The following is a 27,581-nucleotide window of genomic DNA, read 5'->3' as shown; positions in this document are numbered from 1 at the left end:
AATGAGAGTGAGTGAAAAGTCCTTTGAGACTGAAAGTCTCTCATTTAGCATTTTGAGTAGATCCTCATTTAACATTTTGAGTAGATCCACATCGTGAATGAAGATCTTCTTGATGATGAATCTTTTCTGTGGAAATTTGGTGATGCCGACATTGTAGAATTATCATGCATAAACCCCCAACTGATGAGTTTAATGAATGAAAATGAGTTTTTTTCTAGAGATGTGTGCTTGTTCTAGGATAGACTATGATTGTTTATCCCTTGAACATACGTAGGTTTGCTCTATCTATGCTTGATAGGAAGCGCCCCTTTGAAGATCAAAGCCCCCTCCTTCTGACCGATAAACACTTCGGTAAACCGGAATCTTTTCAAACGACTTCTACCTATTTCGAAGCTCCGAGTGCTTCACTTTTAGAGACCTGAGGGCCATCCAGGTAGGTGCTTTATCCTCAAATGAGGACCCCCAATCCAAGATATTTCGGGCACCCGGGGGTCATCAGGGTACCTAACTTTTCAAAGCCTCAAGGGCCATCCTAGTGCTTCTTTTCCCAAGAATTTGCATAGCCCTGAGGGTCACCCGGGAGCCCGTTGTCAAAGATCTTAATGAACCTAGAGGGCCATCCGGGTGTTCTCCTTTCAAGACGTTCCGAATATCTGAGGGCCATCTAGATATTTGTTAATATTTTCCAAGCCCTGAGGGCCATCCGGAGACATTTCAAATATCTAAGGGCCATGCAGATGTTTGTTAAGGTTTTCCCAGCCTTGAGTGCCATTCGGGTACTTGTTTATCAGTACTATTTCGAAGACATGAGGGCCATCCAGGTGTTCAAGTTGCCTGACCTTGGAAACCCTAAGGCCATCTAAGTGAATCTTTTCAAGGACTTGAGGCCCATCCTGGTGTTCAATTGATTTAGGGCCTGTTTGGCAAGTTGCCAAATAATGAAAATTTATGTTCATTTATTTCCAGAATCAGTTTGGGAACAGAAATCTGTTTGTTAAATTTTTTGTTCCTGGGCACAATTTGCAAAAAATTGTTCTCAGAATCAGTTTTGAAACAGAATCAAGAAGCAAAAAAAAAGTAACTTCTTGATTTTGGGAACAATTTTTCCATTTCTGATTCTTCTTGGTTTTCTTCTTCCTTCTTGATTTGTTATTCTTCCTTTTTGGTTTGTTCTTCTTCTTCTTCCTGGCCTGCCACCAGCCGGCCACAGGCCAAGGCCGGCGAGGGCGTTGCTGCCCTCGCTGGTGGCCGACAAGGGTCCCCCTCGCCGCTTGGGCGAGGGCGGCTTGCGGCCGCGATGGCGAGGCCTCACCCAGCCATGCGAGGCCGATCTCGCCGTCACGACCCAAGCAAGGGAGATGGGCCACGATGGCGAGATCGGCCTCGCCTTGGCTGGGCGAGATCCAGCGAGGCTGGCGGCGAGGGCGGCGGCGAGGGTCACGATGCCCTCGCTGGCCCTAGCCTGTGGCCGGCCACCGGCGTTGGCCAAGGAAGGGAAGGGAAAGAAAGAAAGAAAAAATATTAAAAAATTCAAAATATTATTAATAAAAAGAAATTTTGTATAGTTATCAAACGCATTTATATTCTTTTTTTTATTCCAAGAATAGAAATTTTTTATAGTTATCAAATGCCTTTAAATTCTTAGAAATTATTCTCGAGCACGAAATCAAAAAGAATCAATTTTTAAGCACAGAATCGTTGTCACGCGCAACCTTAATCTTTTCCAAAATCTGACGCATTCTATCTTTGCATCTACATTTTCATCGGATTTTGATATAATAGGGCTAGACTCATTGAGATCTATTTTGCCGACAAAAAGAGTCATTGCATGATATGGATTTGATATTATCATTTAACTTTAAAGGAAACCTCCCCATTCACGGGAAAGTGCTAATCCTACGGATAAAGGGCTAGAAGGCGGGCGCACAACAATTTGGCTCTAATACCATGTTGATGGATTACAACGGGTGGAAGAACTCATCTCCAAAAAGCTAGCTGGCCAGGAGAGGGAACCCAACGGATTATATGCACCAGAATATCTCCTAAAGTTGCCCTATGTGGGACTTTGCCCGCATAACTAACTACGAAGGAAAGGCTTTCCCACATGAATTGCAGAAGATTTACAGTATAAGAAGGCTGAATTGAGTCATCAGATGGAGGAAAAAGAGACTAAAGCGCAGGTCGAACTGGCCTTTATCTTGTAGTTTAGTAGCTAGCACTAGACGTGGGCAAACCCAAGAAGAAATACTAGACGTTAAAGGATGAAGCTTATAAGGTAGCCGAGGAGTTCCGAAAGGCAACTTGGCATAGATCCACATTGAGAGAAGAGTAGTCGGTGAGGAAGAGTACTGAAGAAAGTGATTCACCTCCTCTCTTCTTTAATAAATTCTAGATGCTTTTAGGGGGATGAACCACTAATATCTAGAATGAACTAATGGGAGTGAAACATAAATAACTAGAATGAACTAAGGATGGTGAGCCATCAAATTCTAGAGTGATCTAGGGGGAGTGAAGCATTCTCTTTCTGAAGGTTATAAATAGTCGAGAAGTGCTCCCATTATAGAGTGTGCCGGGCATCCATGTTTTAGTGTGCAAGAGGTTCTCCATATCAATATTGTAGAGTGCCTCTAATAAAAAAAAAAAACGTGTTTTCTTCAGTTGAGTCTGCAATCTTTCTCAGCAAGTGGTATTAGCACCACCAATCTGTTCTCAACAATTGGTATGACAGCCACGCTTTTGCATTCTACAGCGTGAAGCCCTTAAGCTAATGTCCATTGCATCAGACAATTTAATTCCTCTCTCTCTCTCTCTCTCTCTCTCAATACATGCACAAGAGCCCGAAACACTCATTGCGGCTAAAGTGTCAAAATGAGTATTCAAGGTGGGAACTCTTGTGGGCCACATCTCCCAGCCATTAATGTGAGATTTGGAGTGTCACTTACTTACTACAAAGTGAAATATGGTATCCATGGTTACACGTCTATTCTTAAAGCAAGGTTGCACAAGAAATCAACATTTATGTGTCCTTCAATTGTAATGAGATGGACACAGTTTAAGACAAGATTTATTTAGTTCTTCAAGGATTCAAAAGCACCAAGTTGCAATATTCGGCAAGTGCCCATATGAGAAAAATATTCCTATAATTTGGATAGTGCAACATGCAATTCTTCTTGAAACATCCGGTAATTTCCTGTAGTGCAAAGTTATTTACCGTCAGCAATGTGTAAATAAATATAGAAGTATCCAGCCAAAAAAAATATAGAAGTAACGAAGTTAACCCAACTGACAGTTTGTGGTGTGACTAAATTAATTCACTTTCAAAACTCCAATAGATTGTCCCTATCTTCTACATGTTTCATTAAACTAATCTTCACTATTTTAAAAAATGTTTGTGGTACTAATTATGTATAAAAGCAATCACTCTATTTCAGATCAAGAAAGTTGAAAATGTCAGTTGAAAACAATCACTAACTATTTTTAAAATGTCAGTTGAAAACTTCGAGTTACTTTTGTATTGAGATACAATCATGAGGAGATATCACCTGTTGAGGAAAATCGCCATTTTCCATCTGGGAATTAATTATCAGCTTTGCTGCTCGATGTAGGGGAATTGGATCCCTTTTTGCCTGATAAGAAGAATTTTTTAGATCAAGAAAGTTGTACAAATTATTAATATATAAATTGTAAGAGAATACACAGACACTACAAAAAAACTGGATTTTTGCCACGAAAATTTGCGACGAAAAAATTTTCGTTGCAAATTTGCGACAAATTTTCCAACGAAAAGTAAAATTCGTTGGAAATTTCCAACGAACTATATTTCGTCGCAAAATTCGTTGGAAATTTCCAACGAAAAAATTTTCATTGGAAAATTAGTTGGAAATTTCCAACGAAACAAAATTCGTTGGAAAATTCGTTGTAAATTTCCAACGAATTTTTTTCCGTTGGAAATTTCCAACGAATTTTCCAACGAATTACAAAAAACCCGGTACTGTTCGGCATTTTTTATATTCGTTGGAAAATTTGTTGGAAAATTCCAACGAATTTTCCAACGAATTTCAATTTTCCGGGCAATTATTTCAGTTTGTGCAATTTTCGTTGGAAAATTCGTTGGAAATTTCCAACGAATTTTCCAACGAATTTCAATTTTCGGGCAATTATTTCATTGTATACAATTTTCGTTGGAAAATTCGTTGGAAATTTCAACGAAAAAAATTCGTTGGAAATTTCCAACGAATTTTCCGACAATTACAAAAAACCGATACCGTTCGGCATTTTTAAAATTGTTGGAAAATTCGTTGGAAATTTCCAACGAATTTTCCAACAATTTCAATTTTTGGGCAATTATTTCATTGTATACAATTTTCGTTGGAAAATTCGTTGGAAATTTCCAACGAAAAAAATTTGTTGGAAATTTCCAACGAATTTTCCAACGAATTACAAAAAACCGGTACCGTTCGGCATTTTTAAAATTCGTTGGAAATTCGTTGGAAATTTCCAACGAATTTTCCAACGAATTTCAATTTTCCGAGCAATTATTTCAGTTTATACAATTTTCGTTGGAAAATTCGTTGGAAATTTCCAACGAATTTTTTTTCGTTGGAAATTTCCAACGAATTTTTTTTCGTTGGAAATTTTCAACGAATTTTCCAACGAATTTTAATTTTCTGGGCAATTATTTTAGTGTCTCTCTCGCTCGCTCCTCTGCTCCGCCATGGCCGTCTCCTTCATCTCCTTCCCCCCCAAGCCTCCCTTCTCCGAGTCCCTCTCTCCCTCAACTCGGCTGAGGTCCATTCGACGCTTGACTCGCTCCCTGTTTCCTCCTCTCTCTCTCTCTCGGTCTCTCCTTCGCCTTCCACCTTCTCCCCGCTGCCTCCCCCGCCACCCCCCCTCCTCCTCCGACTCGGCTCCGGTGCCATGGACACCAAGATCGGCATCCAGGTCATCCGCAGCGTCGGCTCCGTCCCGAAGGCGTCGCTGCGGCCATCCCGGGGCCCAGGCCCCGCGGCGGTCGGCGCTCCCGACGCCACCATGGGCCGCCCCGACGCCCCGACGCCTCGTCGCCGGCGAGGGCCGAGCTCGCCCGGATCCGGGCGAGCTCGAGCTCGCCGCGCCGAGGCCGAGCTCACCCGGATCCGGGCGAGCTCGAGCTCGCCGGCCATGGCGAGCTCGGCCGCGCCATGGCCGGCGAGGCCGCCACCCATCCCGCCTCACCGCCACCGTCCAACCGACTCGATCTCTCTCTTCCTTTCTCGGCCGCGTGAGCTGCTTGGAACCGCCGCCGTCGCCGGTCCGCGGCCTCGCCGGCCATGGCGAGGGCCGAGCTCGCCATGGCCGGCGAGCTCGAGCTCGCCCGAGATCCGGGTGAGCTCGGCCCTCGCCGGCGGCGAGCTCGAGCTCGCCCGGATCACGGGGAGCTCGGCCCTCGCCGGCGGCGAGCTCGAGCTCGCCCGGATCTAGGCGAGCTCGGCCCTCGCCGGCGACGAGGCTGGCCCTCGCCGGCAGCGAGGGCCATTTTTCGGCCAAAAAAAAAATTTTTGAAATTGAAATTTTTTGACCAAAAAAAAAAATTTGATGGAAAAAAACTTTCCACGATTTTTCGATCAAAAAAAAATTTGTAATTTCCAACGAAAAAAATTCGTCGGAAAAAAAAATTCGTTTCCAACGAATTTAGTCACGAATTTTCCAACGAAATTTCCAACGAAAATATTTTCGTCGCAAATTTCCAACGAAAATTAAAATTTTTCGTCGGAAAATTTTCCAACGACCTATTACCAACGAATTTTTTTTCGTTGGAAAATTCGTTGGAAATTCGTTTTCCAACGAATTTTCCAGAATTTTTTGTTGGAAATTTCGTCGGAAAAAATCAGTTTTTTTGTAGTGAGACCTGGCCAGCATGAACGAGACCCATCATAGCCCATGCAGTTTGAACCAAGTTTGATCTATTTCCTTCAAGTGGTGTGTATATCTGCCTCGATCAAAGAACGAGTGGTAAAAAATATTACCATATAATCATGCTTGATATTTCTTTTACAGATTCGTGTTAGGAATAAAATCACAAGTTCTTGCTATTACAAGAAATTTACTGTCAGAGCAATGTTAGTCTATTAGGTCTAATACCTGTGGATTTACCAATTTACCATATTCGTTTAGTTTACATTTCATCGGGCAATTCCAAATAAGTCTTATTCATATTTTTTTTCCTTTAGATGAATCGAGCCATATAAAAGAGCCTTCAAGTATTTTCGAGCTTTTGGATCTATTAAACATCTTCGGTTCTTGTTTTCCCGGTGGAGTTATTAAAGTCGATCAAACAATTTCCAGGTGCTACAAAAGTAATCACCTTTCTTGGGCAAGAAAGGTAGCTCTCCCCCCAGCCACCATCCGGTGATTGTATTTGAAGGAGGAAAGCTACGCCTCTGCGAATAGCGGCACAATCCTCGTAGCTTTTGCCGGCGGCTTCGAGTGCCATGAGTGCAAACCATGTGGAATATATAAAACAAACTCCCCACTCTCCATACCTGCACATGCAGTTCTCGAGTCATCTTGTCTGCTTGCTTTTGAATTATCTACACTGATGATCAACCACAAGGGAATATGGACACATATACCATGATCCATCTGTCATTTGTACGCTTTCGAGGTATCGGACTGCGTTAGTTATGCAATCTTGGATCTCTTCTGTCCGGTGCCCCGGGTACAATTCCTTGAACAAAACTAAAGACTTGATAGCTGATGAAGTGCATTCCACGTATTCGTGCTCAATGATAATGTCCTCGAGAAATTCAAATGGATTGAGGAGCTACACCATCCACAAGTAATATTCAAATTTCCAGTAGTGTAAATAGAAATAAGAGCCACAATTTATTTATATCATAAGCTGCTTCTTATTTGTCGAAGTACGTACTTCCAACCATTTTGCAGAAATTGCAGGCTCCCATGCTGACAATCCACCATTTTTACTCTACAAAACAGTGATGCATCCATTAGTAATGATATAATAGTGGAAACATATTAAGACTTGAAGTAAGATATTGTGCGTATTGCCTATGTATCTTAAGGTTTTTGGAACACGAGCATAGTTGATTCCTAGCTTTAGCACTTACCTGTAGAGAAAGTATAATGTTGACCGCGTCATATAGTCTCTCTGGCTCCACCTTCTCACCTACGATTTCTTGTGGCATTTGTGAAAAAAGCAAGCAACACTGCATAAGCAGAAAGGAGATCAAATTAAGCACTAGAACAATGTTAGATCTGCAGACTATTCACAATCTTCAAAAGAATCTTACCATCAAACCTTCTGCGGTGCAATCAGACAATTGCCAACCATGATCTTGCTCGGAAAAAGTCCACGATCCTTTAGAAATATGACGATACATGCTGTGGAAGTCACCAGAAGGATCATCCTTGACCTTCAATGCCAACCAATAAACACATATATTGGTGCAACGAAAGGAAATGCTAGGAGATTCCCGCAAGCTGAGATAAAGATTTAACCTGTGATCTCTTAATGAAGTCGTGGCCTTTCATGAGTACTAGTCCTATTTCGTTGGCTAGATTACTAGCAAGCAAAGCTTGGATTCCCAAGCTTGTATCCCATAGTTGACTACCAAAACTCTGCATATGGAGTGCGACCATCAAACTCAAGTCCTTTTTTTCTTTTTGCCAATAATCAGTGGGTTTTAGACATTATAGATTTGGTAGATGCTGGTTCTGACTACCAAAAATGCCATTAAATCCCTTAATTGTAATGAATCATTTAACCAACCTGCATCTTCATTCCATCTTCAGCAACCCATATATAATCTTGAACCCTAGCGAGATGCTTCTTGAAGTATTCACCATTTGGATCCTCCACCCAACAGGCAAGCATACTTAATACCTGTTAATTAGAGCCATTAAGTTTTGTAAAGATATGGTCATGTAAAATCTATGTTCTTATTACCTTTTCCCCACATCCCAAAGTGATGTATCGGCTGTTCTCATCTTCGTAATGATTATGCTTCATTGCCGTTTTAAGAGCCTTTTCTCTCAACTTGTTTAGAGGCCAACGGTTTAGAAAAGGTTCTGTTAGTATGTAAAAACCATCCCACAGCAAATCTATCACTGAAGGATGTGAATAGTAGAGATCCTCCTATATGAACATAAATTAAGAAAATATATTAGAATCTTACTAACACGTGAATTAATAGTTTGGTGCAAGCTAGCTCTTGCCTCGGCACATAGATGTCGAGCTTTCTTCCAAGAGATGTTGCCATAGGGTTGAGTTAGAAGTTCCTCTCTCAATTGTCGAATGAGAGGTGTAATTGGTGCTACAAATCTTCTTCCATACAAATATGATGTGGCCATGTAAAGGGTCCGAAAATAGCACCACAACTTAGCTGCATATTGGAGAGGAAATCACCAGCACTCTAAGACACAGAAAAAAATCTAATCTACACAACCATATATAATGAACAAAATTCCGATGAAAAAAATCTAAACTTCCTAGCGAATTCATAAAGCATAGATCTTCAATGAGACAAGGGCACATCTTGCCAGAAAAAATTGAAACCATAACTTCTCTTCTATATGTTCACGAATTTGAATATACATTAATAAGCGTGGAAGCTCAAGCAATCGATCTGGTATGGTACAGGGAAATGTCTTGGCAAACCTGGATACATGGGAAGAAATGAGGGAAGTATCAGTAATTCAGGAGGCACAGGTTTGGTCCCAGACCAGTCATAAATACCAAGTACCTACCATAAAGGAAAACGTAATGTGTTAGTCGCACTTGGCATGTGGGAAAACACATTGTTTAAACTTGTTTTAAATTTGTAGGGAGCATATAGGCTCCGAGTTTTTTTCAATGGTTCAGTTTGGTGCCTGCTTGTAATATAATAATATCATCTAGTAAGGCGATTTATCAATTAAAGGATTAATTTTTTTTTTGGTAAGTAATTAAAGGATAATTCATTTCCACTAGAAGCAAAAAATTTCTTACTGAAAGCCAAATCTTTCCCAAGAAGGATATGTTTATGGCGCCGCCACGATCAAGAATCCACTTTCTCCCTCTGGCACAAGCATTGTTCTCGCCACCATCAGGACCTTCTCCAAGTATACGCATGCATATATAGTTAAGTACTGTAGTGAGCATGGTGCTGTGGCTCTCTACATGTAAGCCCCACCCGCCATCTTCATTCTGCAATACAACATTTAATAACCAACAATGTGAAGATGAAGTACAATTTTTTTCCTTTTTCCATTCTCAAAATCTACGTTAGGATTACGCAAAAAGAGACAAAAATCAAGTACCTGATGATTATACACATATCGAAGGATCTCTTTTCGATGTTCTGTAGAGAAGACAATGTTGAGGTGCCCAGTAATAAACAAACATATCACCTGCATTTTGTTTTTACTGAACAAGTCAAGGGCACGAATTGCATACGATTAGAACGACTATCAGGTGATGATCAGTCCTTACTCTAAAAAAGAATAACAAAATGATCATGACCAAAGTATGGTTATTGTCTGACTAATACTATTTTGGCTTGCATTCAGTGTCCTATCATGTAAGAAGTAGTCAAAATATCTTTCTTGCAACACTTAGGCTCTCTGCATCGAGTAAGTAGAATATATCGGTTTGACTCAATTCGATCGACAAAGTTGATAATAACATCTCAAGAAATAATAATTATATTTCACATGGGGGTAACGATAAAACCACATGTTCGAACAAAGAATTACACTAACCAATGCAAACAATAACCGAGAAGACTAAAGAAAGCTAACCAAAGGAGGGTGAAAGAAGAGAACGCCAGAATTTTCTGCAGGCCAATGGCCATCACTGGCTTGCAAGGCTGAAAAGAAATAGACGCTTCTCCTCAAAGTGGCCGATGCCTTCTCATGTGTTATCTCTTCTTCGTCCACTATCTTTACGCGAGGAATGGTTTGTTTGAAGTTCTTCTCTCTTAGAAACTGCAATTGCACAATGAAAAACTTTTAGCAGGTCTGGCGATAGATTCTTTTTCTCTGCACAACGGGTGGCATGATGCGTCACTAATGAATAAAGTCTAGTCCTTCATTCGAATCATTTTTATTAGTTTGTGAATAAAACGATACAATATATCTTAGTTTTTTTATTAAATAAACAAAAAAGCATTCTCAATCCGTTTAAAGGGACTCCTCCCTATGAAACTAATCATTATGAGTTTCCAGAAATGAATCTAGTAGCACAGTCCGTGTCCTAGGCCAAATCGGAAGGAGGTCCGGACCCGCTTCTCGATCCGTTTTGACCCTATTAAAAAGAACGGACAGCGTGCAAGAAACTATGGGTCGATTCCTGAGAATTTTTGCTATGTGGGTATTAATCGAGATTGAAGTAACACTTGGGTGATTGGGTGGGTGTCATCGATCTTTTACCTGCATTCGCCATAGTAGGTCTCCACTAGGCTTGACCTTGAAGCGGCTGTTGTGGAAATGAAGGCGAGCTTGCTCCACCTCGGCACGCTCCTCGGGAGTTCCCGCGTCCGGATCGAACTCCCATATCTGCCTCCCAACGTATTCGTTGGTGCTGTATAGATACGGACTATTCCCTCCTTGTGCAATCTTTAGCCTCCACATCTCTCCCTTCCTTCGATCACAGTTAGGTTATTTTACGTACGCGTATTATTTTTCTATTTGGAGGGGAAAAAAGAAAGCACAACACAGTAATATATATCCTCTCTAACAGATTATTTACTTAACAATGGTGGCAAGACATTTTTATGGAGTCTGGACGTACCTCTTTCGCGTTAGGTCTAGGAAGATGTGAGAGGTGGGAGGAGTTGGAACGTAGAATGTGTGTTGTAATTTCGAGAGTTTGGTGGTATTTATACACCCCCATAAGTAATCTGAGGTGGGAGGACTCTTGGGGAGCAGAATTCTGGACACGACCCTAGACCAATATTTTTCAACAAAATATTCATTCTCAATGAGTGATTACAGCTTGCTTCTCGCAATAGAAAACGGTGGTAATAGCGATGATGCAATCCGTGCTTGGGCACGACCCTCGGGGTCATGCTCGGTGTAGCCTGTTCGGCAAGCCCTAGTAAAGATTATTTCTTCTTTCCTAACTGGTTTTGGTCAATTTAAAAGCAATTGATTCTTCACAGGTGAAGAAGCAGCTAATATTCTACTTGAACTTGAAAGGAGTAAAACCATTATTTCAAGTTACCTACCACTTAAATTGCTCACTTGTCAAACTTCAAAAATCAATACGGGGACGACATCTCAAAAATCAAAATGCGCAATCAAGCAAACTTTAGAGATCAATGAAATCACTAACACTCTTTGATTTCTCTTTTTTGGAAGTTTCCGTTGCCTGCTTGGGTGTGTGAAGAAATCCCTAAAATAGATTAGGGCTTCTCTATTTTTAGGCCAGGACAATTCATAACCAAGCCATTGATTGGGCCAGCAAGCAAGTTGGCGCTCCAAGCAAGTTGGCACCGTTAGGGTTAATCTCTGATTTCGCGATGCATATTCACAATTTGTTCCATAAAACGTGAAATAATGAGATATATTTTGTTTTTTATTACGATAAAAATAACGATGAGTTAAATTAAAAATAATTTACAAGAAGAGTATTTTAGATTTATTATATGAAATTTGATCTTTTTAAAAGGCATACTAATTAAAACATTAGTATATTAAAGCTGAATTTTATCAGAGATTGTGAGTCTTTTACTTGAGTAGATTAGAAATGGTTATGTTAAAAAATAGATATTTCCTATTTGTCATTAATCACAAAAAGCGAATAAAAGGATTTTATTGACATGTAAAAGTAATCATAGATAGTAGGAACATAAAAGGAACGGGCACATCTTAACATAGAAATTTAAGAAATTAGGTAGAAGTTTGGGGGGAACTAGATAGTATGACCATACCTAAACATGAAATTTAGGAGAATAGGCAGAAGTTCGGGGGGACTAGATAGTATTACCATCCCTAAACATGAAATTTAAGAGATTAGGCAAAAGTTTGGAGGGACTAGATACTGTTACCATCGCTAAGGAAGTTTATGATAAGGAAAGCAAAAGCAATTCTCGTAGTAGTTGGGAGCAGCATTTGCTTACTCCTCTATGGGGGTAAAAACAGCAGAAGTGTCATAACTTTCGTACAGAGTTCACTTCAATGCCATAACTTTTTTTTTTGTTTACTTAAGTGCCACATCGGAGGAAAATCGATCATTTGAGTGCCACTTCCAACAAATCATCATACGTGGATTTTTTGTATTATTTTAAAAAAAATTGATTTTTCATTATTTTTTGAATTTTTATTTATTAAATTTTTTTCCTTTTTTTCTTTGTTTTTTTTTATGTGCGGCGGCCACAAAGGCCTTGCCCTCAGCCAGTAGGGCCGCAAAGGCCCTGAGCAAGGCCATAACACATAACATAAAACCTAAATGTCATGCTTTCAGAGGAGCCAAAAACCATGATGAAAGGCAAGCAGTCGCTCCGGGAGGAGGGAATTTTCTTTTCGTTCACTCAAGCCTCATGTAATGTTGTATATGTCATGCTCTATTTGAGGGTTACCTTAGTTCTTTGTTTGGTTAGGTTCAATTCCCAAGTGAGAACTGGGAACTGTACCACATAGTGCAGGTTCAAAAAATATGGAATCGAGAACCAAACTTATTCCCTTCGGAACTTGGAACCGAATCGATTCACATGGCAAGTTCGGTCCAGCTCCCAATTCTACTTGGGAACCATGCTCTCCCTTACCAAAGGGGCTAGGTGAGCCGGGGGATGGCTCGACCCGTTTATGTGATAGGCCAAGCCATGCCGTGCCATGCCGTGCTCAGGCCAGCCCGATCCCTTTGTAGCCTAACCTCCACCCTAAAAGAAATTGTCAAGCTCCAGGCAGGTCAAAGCATGATGCTAGTCTGTTTGGCAAGCCTAGGTAAATTTATTTCTTCTCTACTAACCTATAAACGATTAACCAAGCCCATTTGTAAAATTTCAAAATGGTTTACAATATACTCCCAAACTCAATGGCTCTAAATGATTATTTCGTTGGCAACTTAGGGCACGTTTGGCAACCGGCCAAATAGTAACTATTTCTATTCTTTTGTTCCCAGAATCAGTTTTGGAACAGAAATCCGTTTGGTAAATTTTTTGTTCTCGAGCACAAATTTGCAAAAATTTGTTCCCAGAATCAGTTTTAGAATAGAATCAAGAAGCAAAAAAAAGTCGCTTCTTGATTCTGGGAACAAGAATCAGAAATGGAAAATAATTTTTTTTTCTTTTTCTTCTTCTTCTTCTTCTTCTTCTTCTTCTTGACCTGTGGCCAGTTGCCAGCCGTCGGTGAGGGCATCGCGGCCCTCGTCGGATCTGGCGTGGGTAACCCTCGCCGCCGTCCTCGCCGGCCCTGGCCTATGGCCGGTCACCAGCGCCGGCGACCTAGCCATGGCCAAGGAAGGGGAAGGGGAAGGAAAAAATATATATATTAAAAAATTCAAAATATTATTAATAAAAAGAAATTTTGGGCAGTTACTAAACGCCTTCAAATGCTTAGAAATTGTTCCCAAGCACGGAATAAAAAAGAATCATTTCTGAGCAGAATCAGTTTCCGAGAACAAAATGGTTGCCAAACGCACCCTTACTGACGAATAAATAGGCCTACTTTTGAATCTTAAAAGCAATTAAAATTACTGCAGAATTTGAAAGTGGTAAAATTGTTATTCATTGGTAACTTACTAATAACTAAACGGGCCCTCTTGTGAAATTTAAAGGCAATTGATAATCTATTATGGGATTTGAAAGTTATTTGCGCGGTAAGTTTGACCAATAGACGAGTCCCCTCATAAAACCAATGTATTCAGTCAAGTACTCTCTTTCTCTTTTTAATATAAGTGACTCCTTAAAGAAATAATAATTCTTGTTTCGAATCAAAATCAGATGGATCATTTAGTCTTTTGGTTGAAGGTGGCAAGAGATATTTCATGTGGAAACAACTCTCTTGGAAGGCATAAAAAGAGCAAAACCCCGTTAACTAGATCAATCCATGAAGAGAATGCTAGCGTGGATAAGAACACAACAAATATCATTATTTTTGTACGGCGCTCACTTGAGTGCCTGACTTTTTTTTCAATCATATGAATGCTATAACCTATGTACATCGTTCACTTGAGTGCCATATAACTTTACAATCGATCACTTAAGTGCCATAATTTTTCCAAAATGTTAATCACAAGTGCTATGTCACATCAAAATTTTGGCATTGGATGACCATTTTTAAAAAGTTATAACACTTAAGTGATCAATCGAAAGTTCTAGTACTCAAGTGAACGTTTTTTAAAAGCTGTTGCACTCAAGTAGTCAAAGAAAGCTTATGGCCTTCAAGTGAGCGCCATACGAAAATTATAGCATTTGTATTGTCATTTTTCACCATGTTGACTATTAGTGAAGAATTCCAAAATGGAACCGTATCATTAATGAGGATCCACTTTTCTAGTGCATCATATATTTACATGACTTTTCCTTTATTCTCAACAAAAACTAATCAAACCGTTTTGTGCACGAAACGAAGCAAACAAGAGCACAAAATCTGATCAAATAGGAACTTTAAACTATATGTCGGTGGAATTGCTTTACAAATAGAGCTTGCACTCATTCATGTAATTAAGTGTGAGGAGCGTGAAAATAAACTCCATATCATGTAGCTCCTTCACCAACATCTCCTCCAACTACTGTAACACCAATTCTAACAACTAATCAAACTATCCTTATCCCATGAAACCTTGCCTACATCCCTTGAAGTTATCCTACATTGTTCCATTGTCCATCCTCTACGAAATATGTACTATATACATTTGCAGATTAAATCAAATACTATCATCGATATCAAAACCATGCTTCTTTCTAATGGTAGAGAAGGTGTATAATATTTTGGTTTTAAATCATGTCATGAATAAATATTTTGGTAATAAATTTCATTGCTTAATAATCCATCGACTCTTGGAGGCTCCTTGTGTCTCTCTCTCTCTGTGACTATGTTGGGGGCTCCGTGTGTCTCTCTTCTCGTGTGACCGTGTTGGGGGTGTTTCGAGAGAGAGAGAGAGAGAGAGAGAGAGAGAGAGAGGCAGCAAACATCACCTTGTCACAACTACCTCCCATGTTGAACCTCCTGCACGACACTCTGATAGACGTCAATCCTGCCGTGAGGCTTGTCGTGAGCTCATCAGCTGAAAGCTATGTTTGAGGAACTGTGTAGGCAAAGACTCACAAGTGGGGCTTGCTGATTTTCCGCTCGGAAAGATTACCGTAGATTGCAAATGGGTTTATTAAGTTGAGACTCACTCTGATAAATCTATTGAGTAGTATAAGGCTTGCTTAATAGCGAAAGGTTTCACATAGGAGTTCGCCATTGGACATATGTCCGTACTCTAGACAGAGAAAATGTTTTTTTCCAATGCAAGAAGAAGATTATATGCAACCCCCTTTGGCATATGATTGTCCTCCAGGCAAGATTTGTCGTCTTTGACGAGCCTCATATGACTTTGAAACAGGCATCATGTGCTTGGTTGACTAAATTCAGTGCTATTCTTGAACAGTTTGGTTTCCTTTTTAGCCCTCGCGCTACAGCTTTGTTCATACAGAAGCTTGATTGAGGCATCATCTTGTTGCTACTCTATGTTGATAGCATGATCATCACCAGAGACGACCATTCCAGCAAATTGGGGTTTTAACCGGCAATTGACTCAACATTTGAGATGAAACATCTGGGCCAGCTGAGTTATTTTCTAGGGCTTGAGGTGTCTTCCTTCTTTCTGCGATGGATACTATCTTACTCAAGCCAAGTACTTCCAATCTTCTTTCTATTAATGAACAGATCGCTTTGATGCCTCCCAAACCAAATGCCAAGTCGAATACCCGGGATGGTGTCAACCATTGGCAGATGCCACTTTGTATCATCAATAATAAGAGTGCTAAAGAGATCGCCCATAATGATGTCTTCCATGGACAAATTGTTGGAGTTGGCGAATACTTCGAGGACCATTGTTTCTCATATCAGGCACGCCTACGTGAGCTTAGGAAAACCGAAGTATGAACCGACGACATGTGACCCCTACGCACGGAATGTCGGGGGTTAAGCTGACCTGTTTGTTGTGGGATCAAAGGGATTCGAATAGGCTTGGGCTTTGGGCCCATTTTAAGTCATATATATTGTACTCGTATGAGAGATCATTGTAACGAGTTGTTGAAGTTGTAAACCTAAATATCATAGTGGAATCCCTTTGCAGGACGTAACACTATTCTGGAGTGAACCTGGGTAAACTCGTGTGTCAATTTTTCTATTATATGTGTGATTGTTCTGATTCTGTTTAGGATATAACCCATCACAAATAAAGTACACTAAGAAACATTACCCCTTCATTAGACAATATCTCAGACATAGCACTGCCCTTTTGCTCCTATCTCAAGCGCAAATCAAACTGCTAACATCTTTACTAAAGCTGATTATCCAAGACATAGTCGCAGCCTAATTTCCAAAGTCCAGTCGGTCTCCCTACAATCGCCTTGAGTTTGAGATTATGTTAAATAATGTACATTTGACTTGACATATATATATCCATTTAGACAGATTTCTTCTACAATTTACCAATCTCATAGATATTTTGAGCTCTGTTAGTATAATACGAGAAGGGAAATATACGGTTTAATTTATCAAATTCCCATTAGAGCATGAACAAAATCATCATCTACTTCTAATGAAATCACACCGTGTAATGTAGTCATGGAGTCTTGAGGTTTTTGCAGAAGATGTTAGCTCATAATTTTTCAAAGTATCCTCGTGTGAATGTATGTTTAAACCTTTGATGTGAATTAACTACTTGATTTTAATGATTGTTGACCCTGATTAATTTTTGATGATTACAAGACCCACTCAAATACGTTATTGATTATTTAATATTATATTTGTTATATTTGAGTATTCCTTTGCAAGATTTCAAGATCGTCTCAGCCCCGAAGACCTAGGTGAACAAGGTCAGGTACCTGGCCAAGTAATGGCCCCACACCTGGCCGTCCGGATACCCGGCTAAGCATTGACTGGACACCCTATTCCTACAATTTGATAGTAAATTGTATAGAAAGAAAACTTGAAACTTATGGAGGATTTAAAGAATATCAGAGCAGCGTCACTCCATTAACACTTGAAGCCACCACAAATACTTAAAACTATGATCAGAATCAGAGCGACAACCGTGCCGAGAACTACAACCGTGCCGACAACTATCAGATTTACTGGCATGTTGCGCAGCCATAACTTCCTTCTCATTTGGTTCCCCTGCTGCCTAAAATCTTGAGGCTGCAAGTAGAAAATTCACGTCAGTCGGACACCGAAATCCTTAATTCTATTGGCCAAAAGACAGTAATCTTTGTTTTTGCTCCAAATACATCTATTCCATGCGCATCTGAGCTTTCAAGCACTTCACAAAAAATGCTTTCCCTACGACACATCCTTCCGTTGCTTATCAACCTTTTAAACTAAGATGGAAACGAATAAAGCTATGTAGGTCATGCAGTTCTCCTACTGAATTTCAAGATTTGAATAACATTGATCATGAATTTCCGCTCATCCTTCCATACATTTGATATGAGAAGATTGGGTAGAGGAAAGCGGACTATTGAAAGCAGTAGAGACTTACAACCATTAGTATTACCATCCTTAAACATGAAATTTAAGAGATTAGGCAGAAGTCCCAAAACATGAAATTTAAGAAATTAGGCAGAAGTTTGGAGGGACCAGATAGTATGACCATCCCTAAAGAAGTTTAAATAATTTGCCTTTGGTCATATTATGATAAAGAAAGCAAAAGCGATTCTCGTAGTAGTGGGAGCAGCACTTGCTTGCCCCTCTATGGGTCCGCAGGGTCTATATTGTTAGAAAAACCATTGCAATAGACTAAACAATAAATAATCCAATCGAGTAACTAATCATTTAGCATCGTGCATGTTAATGGAAAAATAGTGGTCTTTGACGATACCACTGCATTAACATAAATTTCTTCTTTAACCGCTTTTTCGTATTTCATCTCATTGGATCAGTAAAACAGTTTCGGGTCGGTGCAATCTCCGAGAAAAAAGAGTGATGTTTTGAGAAATTTTCTTTATATTAATCTTATTCGAATTCGGAAAGATATAGACAATTATGGTTGGAAGTTTAGTCTGTCGATTGTTTAATTAACTTAGTGAATTAGTGTTTCTTGGTATAATAAGGTTATTATCTCTTCAACTCGGCGAGTTTAGTGCTCAAAGTGAGATTCCATAGAGATAGGTCTTCATTGAAATTATTATATAATAGATAACTTTTGAACTTTAGATAGCTTTATTTTTATTTTCATTTATATAAATTTTTCGTCTTAAAACTACCACCATCTTTTCTTTTTCTCAACAGATGTGTTAGGTTGGTTGTGATCCTAATAATTTCCCATATAAAAAATGTTCTATTTCGATATTCAAAATTAAGAGGGGAAAGTACTAAAAAAGTTATTAACCTATTGCATTGGTACCAATTCAGTCTTAAACTTTTCAATTAGATCAATTTAGTCATAAACCCTTTTATATATATGTCAATTGAGTCCATCCTTCAAATTTTGGTTGAAAAACGCTGATATGGATGCCGGCTGTCCTATGTGGGGCGATTGACACTAACTTGGACATTTTTTAATGATATTTTAATAATTTTTTGAATTTTTATAATTTATTCGTTCTTTTCTTTTCTTTACTATTTTTTACATTTTTTTATTTTTTTACTTTCATTTTGGCCAAAAAATAAAAAAATTTAAATTTTCAATTTTTTTAAAAAATATTAAAAATTATCCACGTCAGCATCGGTCGTACCACATAGGACGGTCACGTAGGACGGACGGTTGTGCCACGTAAAACTAAATTTGTACTAGTGTAATAGGTTTTAAAAAAAAATTTGGTACTTTCTCCCAACTAAGATGTGGTTTTTGGGATGTGCTCTTCCTTGTGGTTTTGTTGCTTTTGTATTCAATCAAGTACAAGTACTTGCGTGCAGTGTTCTCTCGCTTTTTAACGTAACTGACTTCAGAAGGAGTACGGGTTTCAAATCAGGATCGGATGTATAGTTCATTTTTAGGTTAATACCACGAAAAACTCCAAACTATTACACCTGTGATAAATTTATTCCGAATTATTTTTTTGACCACAAAAAACCTCAAACTGGTACACATGTGACAAATTTATCCTGAACTATTTTTTTGACCACCAAAAACCCCCAAACTGGTACACTTGTAATAATTTTACCCCAAACTAATTTTTTGGCCATCAAAAACCCCAAACTGGTACACCTGTGATAATTTTACCACGAACTAATTTTTTGACCACTAAAAACCCTAAACTGGTACATTTGTGACAAATTTACTCTCCGTTAGTGTCCATTAAATTGAATTAATATCACAAAAAATCACAAATTGATAAACTTGTGACAAACAGAGGGGTAAAACCCCAAACTGGTATACCTGTCAACTATCACATGTCATTAAACTTACCAATTTGACAGTAAAATTTAACAAAAATTAACGGAGGGTAAATTTGTCTCAAGTGTACCCGTTTGAGGTTTTTTGTGATCAAAAATTAGTTCGGGGTAAAATTGTCACATGTGTACCAATGTAGGGTTTTTTGTGGTCAAAAAAATAGTTCGGGGTAAAATTATCACAGTTATACCAGTTTGGGATTTTTGATGGTCAAAAAATTAGTTTTGAATAAATTTATCACAGGTGTATCAGTTTAGAGTTTTTCATGATATTAATCCTTCATTTTTTGGCCAAAGGTGGCAAGCGATATTTCATGTGGGAACAACTCTTTTAGAAGACACCAAAAGAGTACGTAAAACCTAGTTAATAGTTCCATCCAAGAAGAGCATGCTGTCGAGTAGTGAAGAATTCCAAAATGAAACAGTATTATTAAGTGAGAACTTTTAGTCAAGAAGGCATCGTATGTTTGCATGACTTCTCCTTTATTCTCAACAAACAAAACATTCCGTTTTATGTACGCAACAAAGAAAACAAGAGCACGGAATCTGATCAAATACGAACTGAGTAATTCGATCCGATTCTAGTCAAAGTCAAGGGGACTCCATATTGGGGATTAAGGGTGATCAAAGGAATAGGGCCATGCTTATAAGGAGGACATAGCTGCACTGAGAAATTCTGCAAAATCAAGGTCAAAGCAACTTTGGTTTCAAGCAAAGCAAAGTTTTGAGACTTCCTGGAGAATCTCTCTGGATTGAACTCATTGGCATCATCACCTCAAATCTCTAGATCATGGTGTTATAATATCAATAATGTGATCTCACGTTTAGTTTATTATTGTCACATTCAGTTAATTTCATTAACGTTCATTGTCCACGTTCGAGATATGTGGTGACTGCCCAAAAGTCACGATAACGTCTTGATGGAAGACGTTATGTGAAGGGGTACGAATGGATATAAAATGGTCTTCAAAGCCAAATCCTCTCGTTATCAGAAAACACACTATTGACGTTAAGAGGGCAATTGGCTAGGGATTTCCATTCATCGACCATTCAACGCTCAACGATTCAGGCTATCAATCGAACTTCATGAATGGTCGGAGGTTAGTAAAGAATCTACACGTTTCCGTATTTGATCATGATTGTGCATGAGTTTTGTTCATCCATGCAAAATCGGGATATTCAGTCCTTTAGTTTTTCTAACATTTGGTATCAGAGCATGGTTAAATCTCTCTCTTGATGAATTTTGTGAGATTTTGATTGAATTGAAAATCAGCCAATTTGGGCCAAAGAGGGAAATTGGCGATTTTGGCCAAATTTCGGCGACCCACCTCCCGGCTTCGAACCAGTACGGTCGCACCGCCATGGGCAACAAAAGTCCTAAGTCAATTTGGCATTTGGGTGATCGCCGGAGGCTAATTGCGTAGCGGAAGTTGCCGGTTAGGGTTCATGCATCCGACGGAATTTTGTTCGATTCCAGCCAATTTCTTTGCCGTTTTCGCCGATTCTTAGACCTATGTGGTCGTGGCAGCATGGTCTCCAAAACCCACAACTCAATTTGGTCGAAAGTGGGCTGTCGGAGGAGACCCAAGCGGAGGAAGGCGCGGCGAAGTCGGGGTTGCGCCGCTGCGCTCGTGTGGAGAAGAAAAACAAAAGGCTTCAAGCACGTGAGGATTTTACAAAGGCCTAAAAATCCAATCTACCCTAGCGGGAATCTAAAGTCTATCGACCTATCTACCCTGAACCTAGGAGGCAGAAAATGTGTCAACTTGCGAATCCTGATCAAGTGGCTGAACTTCTATTACAACATTTAGGTGTCGATAAAGGAATGGTCAAGCTAGTATATAGGAAGCCACATCTTGGGTTGACACTATACCTTACCCAAGCAAATTCGAAATTCCTAACTTCGTTGTTTTCACTAGCGAAGATGACCAATCGACTATTGAACACAATGGTCAATAATTGACCAATGTGGAGAGGCAAGAACAAATGAATTCCTTAGACTTAGATTGTTCCTTTTGTCTTTATCAAAAACTACCTTTACTTGGTATACGAATTTATCTCCTAATTCAATCCATACTTGGGCTGAGATGGAAAGACAATTCGATTCTCAATTTTATAGACTAATACATGCTATATCGATTGCTGATTTGGCTAGAATTTATCAATACGATAATGAATCAATCGATCAGTTTGTTGCTCGATTCAAGAGGACTAGGAATAGATACCTTACTTCACTCCTGGAGAAAGAATTCACAAATTTGGCTTTCAGTGGATTAAAATTCAATCTTAGAGAAAAATTCGAAGGCCAAAATGTTGACAATTTATTCCAATTGACAACGAGAGTGTCTAAGTATGAGCAATTACTTAAGGACAGAGATAGAGGACCACATGAAGACTCTACAGATTACGTGCCTTTCGTGGAAAAGTATGAGCCATATGATGAATATGACCAAGACTATATTCGACAATAAAAAAAAATCAAATTTGCCAATGACAAGGGGGCACGTGATGACTAGGGGCCATTTCGTTTCTCTATCCTAAATAATGCAGGTAAACCATTGTTTAACCCCTTTGAGCCTGAATATTAGAAGAACTTCTTTCAACTTAACCCTATCAAGACATACTCCACATGGGGCAGAATGGAGGTAGGGTGACTTTACATAGTGGAAATGGATAAAATTTTCTTACTCTCACTTGAATCAATCTTCGATTGTCTTTATTACAGGTGGACTCAAAAGAGAATTTAAGTGTCATGAGATAATGAAAAGCATTTCTTTCTCTATTTTACACACTTCTATCCGTTGCATAACCCATTTGGGCATGCAAATTCAATTATAAAGCCAGTTGGTGATCATCCCACACACTAGGGCAAGGCACATGAGTCACCACGATAAAACAGCATGATCCGGAGCATTTGTTGAAGATGGAGAACCCGAGAGTCCAAAATGTTGAACTGTTCAAGAGACATGAAGGTTTGATGAGTTTGAGAGTTTTCGGCAAAAGAACGTGCTGCAAGAAAATTAAAAAAAAAACGAAAAAACTAATCAAAGAAAAAGAAAAACGAAAAAAAGAGAGGAAAAAATTGAAAAGAGAGAGAGAAAAAAAAGAAGAGTGAAAAAAAAATGTTGATATGAGGCCTAACTATTGATGGGAATAGAAAGTCAAAGTGTTTGTATCAAGCATGCGGAAAATCATCCCCAGTAAGGAGCGGTGATTTCACAAGTTTTAGAAGGATTAGTGTTGGACTCTCGTAGCCGATGAAGCATCTACACAAGAATACAATCCCCAGTGAAAGAAGATCGGTATTGATGCTGATACGATCAACAGCTTCAAAACCTCCTTCATTGAAAATTTTCCTTGAGCCTAATGAATCCTTTCGTTTCTCGACCCATTAACCGACCCTATATTATGTCCCTTATACAATCTCTTCATATTAGAGCACTTAAATTAACGTAAAAATTTCAAAAGTTGAAACCTTTAACTGAAGAAGTGTGGGCAAGATTGTTTTCATCCCATTTGCAGGGTTCTTAACTTATAACCCGGAGGGAGATAAAGAATAAAGAATGTTTCTTTCTAAACCATACAAATTGAATTATCCCTTTTGCTAAACCGCTGACCAATTACGGTCCTAATAAAAAAAAACCCCTCAATTTGGAGAAGTCGTCACTTACGAGAAAACTCAGACCTTTGTCGACTTGACGATAATGGTGAGATCAAGTGATTACTTTTCCTTTCCACATTAATGGATGAGACAAAACAACCTTCTAAATGAAAGTGAGTGAAAAGTCCTTTGAGACTGAAAGTCTCTCATTTAACATTTTGAGTAGATCCTCATTTAACATTATGAGTAGATCCACATCGTGAATGAAGATCTTCTTGATGATGAATCTTTTCTGTGGAAATTTGGTGATGCTGACATTGTAGAATTATCATGCATAAACCCCCAACTGATGAGTTTAATGAATGAAAATGAGTTTTTTTCTAGAGATGTGTGCTTGTTCTAGGATAGACTGTGATTGTTTATCCCTTGAAGATACGTAGGTTTGCTCTATCTATGCTTGATAGGAAGCGCCCCTTTGAAGATCAAAGCCCCTCCTTCTGACCGATAAACACTTCGGTAAACCGGAATCTTTTCAAACGACTTCTACCTATTTCGAAGCTCCGAGTGCTTCACTTTTAGAGACCTGAGGGCCATCCAGGTAGGTGCTTTATCCTCAAATGAGGACCCCCAATCCAAGATATTTCGGGCACCCGGAGTTCATCAGGGCACCTAACTTTTCAAAGCCTCAAGGCCCATCCTAGTGCTTCTTTTCCCAAGAATTTGCATAGCCCTGAGGGTCACCCAGGAGCTCGTTGTCAAAGATCTTAATGAACCTAGAGGGCCATCAGGGTGTTCTCCTTTTAAGACGTTCCGAATATCTGAGGGCCATCTAGATATTTGTTAATATTTTCCAAGCCCTGAGGGCCATCCGGATGCTTATTTCTTAAGACATTTCAAATAACTAAGGGCCATCCAGATGTTTGTTAAGGTTTTCCCAGCCTTGAGTGCAATTCGAGTACTTGTTTATCAGTACTATTTCGAAGACTTGAGGGCCATCCAGGTGTTCAAGTTGCCTGACCTTGGAAACCCTAAGGCCATCTAAGTGATTCTTTTCAAGGACCTGAGGCCCATCCAGATGTTCGAGTGATTTAGGGCCCGTTTGGCAAGTTGCCAAACAGTAAAATTTTTTGTTCCCATAATCAGTTTGGGAACGGAAATCCGTTTGTTAAATTTTTTGTTCCCGAGCATAAATTTGCAAAAAATTATTCCTAGAATCAGTTTTGGAACAGAATCAAGAAGCAAAAGGGAACAATTTTTCCATTTCTGATTCTTCTTAGTTTTCTTCTTCCTTCTTGATTTGTTCTTCTTCCTTCTTGGTTTGTTCTTCTTCTTCTTCCTGGCCTACCGCCAGCCGACCACAGGCCAGGGCCGCCGAGGGCGTCGCGGCCCTCGCTGGTGGCCGGCAAGGATCCCCCTCACCGCTTGGGTGAGGGCGGCTCGCGACCGTGACGGCAAGGCCTCACCCAGCCATGGCGAGGCCGACCTCGCCATCACGACCCAAGCGAGGGAGATGGGCCGCGATGGCGTGGTCGGCCTCGCCTTGGCTGGGCAAGGTCCAGCGAGGCTCGACCTCGCCTAGATCTGGCAAGACCGACCTCGCCGTCGCAACGAGCGACGCTGGCGGCGAGGGCAGTGGCGAGGGTCACGATGCCCTCGCCAGCCCTGGCCTGTTGCCGGCCGCCGGCGCTGGCGACCGGCCATGGCCAAGGAAGGGAAGGGAAAGAAAGAAATATTAAAAAATTCAAAATATTATTAATAAAAAGAAATTTTGTGTAGTTACCAAACGCATTTCTGTTCTTTTTCTATTTCAAGAATAGAAATTTTTTACAGTTACTAAATGCCTTCAAATTCTTAAAAATTGTTTCCGGGCACGGAATCAAAAAGAATCATTTCTGAGCACAGAATCGTTGCTCGTTGCCATGGGCATCCTTAGTCTTTTCCAAAATCTGATGGCTCCGAAGAAACTATTTCCTGTCCAAATATGCTTTCCCGAATCTCTAGGTAAGAGACGACACGTACGCATTCTATGTTTGCATCTACATTTTCATCGGATTTTGATATAATAGGGCTAGACTCATTGATATCTATTATGCCGACAAAAAGAGCCATTGCATTGCATGATCCGAATTTGATATCATTTAACTTCAAAGGAAACCTCCCCATTCACGGGTAAGTGCTAACCCTAAGAAGTGCTAGAAGATGGGCGCCCAAGTAGTGGCTCTAATAACATATTTATAGATTACAATGGGTGGAAGAACTCATCCCATATAACTAACTTGCCAGAAGAGGGAACCCAACGGACCATATGCACCAGAATATCTCATTAGTTGCCCAATGTAGGACTTTGCCCACATAACATACTGCGAAGGAAAGGCTTGCCCACATGAATTGCAGAAGATTTACAGTATAAGAAGGCTGAATTGAGTCATCAGATGGAGGAAAAAGAGACTAAAGCGCAGGTCGAACTGACCTTTATCTTGTAGTTTAGTAGCTAGTAGACCTGTTAAACAGGTGGGTCGGGTCGGGTTTGGGTCGGGTCATAAATGGTCCGGCCCAAATTGACCCATTAACCCGTTTATGACCCATTTATTCATAGTGTAAATATCCCGACCCATACCCGACCCGACCCATATTGCTAAAACACTTTTATATTTAACCTAATCTAGGAATACTTGTTTCTTATGATTTTTTTTTAAAAATTATACTGCTAAAACATTTTATGCAATACAAAGCTAGTGAAAAATTTTTATAATTTTTTTTTAAATTGAGGTTCTGTTTGTTTTACGAAAAATGCGACATTTCTAGAAAATATTTTCCATAAAGTCATTATCCAAGAAAATAAAAAAATATATAATATTTTTTTATTTTTTAAATCGAATTTTTAATTTATTTTTATTTTTATTTTTTTCCTTTATTTTTGGCTGATCGCCGGCCGCCGTGGCCGGCGACCGACCACAGGCGAGGACGAGCTCGCCGGAGGCCGGCGAAGCTCGTTCTCGTCGATCTGGCGAGACCGAGGCCTCGCCAGATCCGGCGAGGTCGAGCTCGCCCGAGGCCGGCGAGCTCGACTCTCGCTAGATCGGCGAGGCTGGAGCCTCGCCGAGATCGGGCGAGCCTCGAGGTCGCCGGGATCGGGCGAGCCTCGAGGTCGCCGGGATCGGGCGAGCTCAAGCTTCGCCGGCCTCCGGCAAGGTCTCGACCCGGTGGCCGGTCGCCGTGGCTGACCACCGGCCGAAATAAAAAAAAAAAGAAAAAGAAAGAAGAGAAAAGAAAAAAGAAAAAACAAAAGAAAAAGAGAAAAAAAAAATTAAATTTCGATTTTTTTAAACATTTTTGTAAGGAGGGAGAAAGTGTGTGGATGGGTCTAGTAGGTGGGTTGGACATGAGTTCCAAACTCAACTCATTTAGACCCATTTATCTTTAAGCTTTAAAATTTAAAACCCATTTAAGGTTGACTCTTTAAAATTAAAGTGACCCATATATGACCCATCTATTTTTAAATGGGTCATATATGGGTTTAAGACCCATTTTGACACCTCTAATAGCTAGCACTGGACGTGGGCAAACCCAAGAAGAAATACTAGACGTTTGATGTAGAACAGTTAGCCTGTGATTATCTTGAAGAATGTGATCGCCGCAATCGCCGGAAATCTCGGCAGTTTTTCTGATTAGGCAGTTTTTTTTACTTTAGGCAATTTTGAATTATCAATATTTCGTTTGATTTTATTAGATCAGATTAGATTTGATTATATTAGATAAGATTTGATTTGATTAGATTTGATTTGCTTTGATGTTATCTTCATTAATTCGGATATCTTTAGGAGTCCTATCATTATAAAAGGATGTCCAGCTTTGTATTCAGGATATTATCTAATTGAATTGAATTGAATTGAATTCCAGTCGAATCGTGAAAGGTTTTCCAAGTTATCGCTTCTTTCTGCTTCAACGTTAAAGGACGAAACTTATAAGGTAGCCGAGGAGTTGCGAAAGGCAACTTGGCATAGATCCGCATTGAGAGAAGAGTAGTCGGTGAGGAAGAGTACTGAAGAAAGTGATTCACCTCCTCTCTTCTTTAATAAATTCTAGATGCTTTTAGGGGGATGAACCACTAATATCTAGAATGAACTAATGGGAGTGAAACATAAATAACTAGAATGAACTAAGGATGGTGAGCCATCAAATTCTAGAGTGATCTAGGGGGAGTGAAGCATTCTCTTCTGAAGGCTATAAATAGTCGAGAAGTGCTCCCATTATAGAGTGTGCCGGGCATCCATGTTTTAGTGTGCAAGAGGTTATCAATATCAATATTGTAGAGTGCCTCTAATAAAAAAAAAAAAGCGTGTTTTCTTCAGTTGAGTCTGCAATCTTTCTCAGCAAGTGACCACTAATCTGTTCTCAACAATTGGTATGACAGCCACGCTTTTGCATTCTACAGCGTGAAGCCCTTAAGCTAATG

The 27,581-nt window shown here is 39.7% G+C and overlaps 1 protein-coding gene across 1 annotated transcript; it reads right to left on the bottom strand.

The window, feature by feature from the left end:
* Positions 1–2,869: 2,869 nt before the first annotated feature.
* On the bottom strand, positions 2,870–10,831 carry LOC115666212 (beta-amyrin synthase 1-like). The gene is made up of 17 exons (XM_056303482.1): positions 10,408–10,831; positions 9,778–9,963; positions 9,298–9,387; positions 8,987–9,184; positions 8,657–8,741; positions 8,215–8,381; positions 7,946–8,134; positions 7,769–7,882; positions 7,498–7,617; positions 7,290–7,412; positions 7,107–7,205; positions 6,908–6,964; positions 6,612–6,802; positions 6,344–6,521; positions 5,888–5,968; positions 3,543–3,626; positions 2,870–3,190 (listed from the first exon to the last, which is right to left on the bottom strand). Exons 1-17 carry the CDS (start codon positions 10,606–10,608, stop codon positions 3,077–3,079), a joined length of 2,277 nt encoding a protein of 758 aa, XP_056159457.1. The 5' UTR covers positions 10,609–10,831; the 3' UTR covers positions 2,870–3,076.
* Positions 10,832–27,581: the final 16,750 nt, after the last annotated feature.

Source organism: Syzygium oleosum, unplaced genomic scaffold (assembly GCF_021117445.2).
Source record: "Syzygium oleosum isolate NSW1041296 unplaced genomic scaffold, Sole_v2.1 Sole_v2.27, whole genome shotgun sequence".
In the NCBI taxonomy this organism is placed as follows: Eukaryota; Viridiplantae; Streptophyta; class Magnoliopsida; order Myrtales; family Myrtaceae; genus Syzygium; species Syzygium oleosum.
Note: the sequence above shows the minus strand (reverse complement) of the source record. Positions and strands in the feature narration are given on the sequence as shown.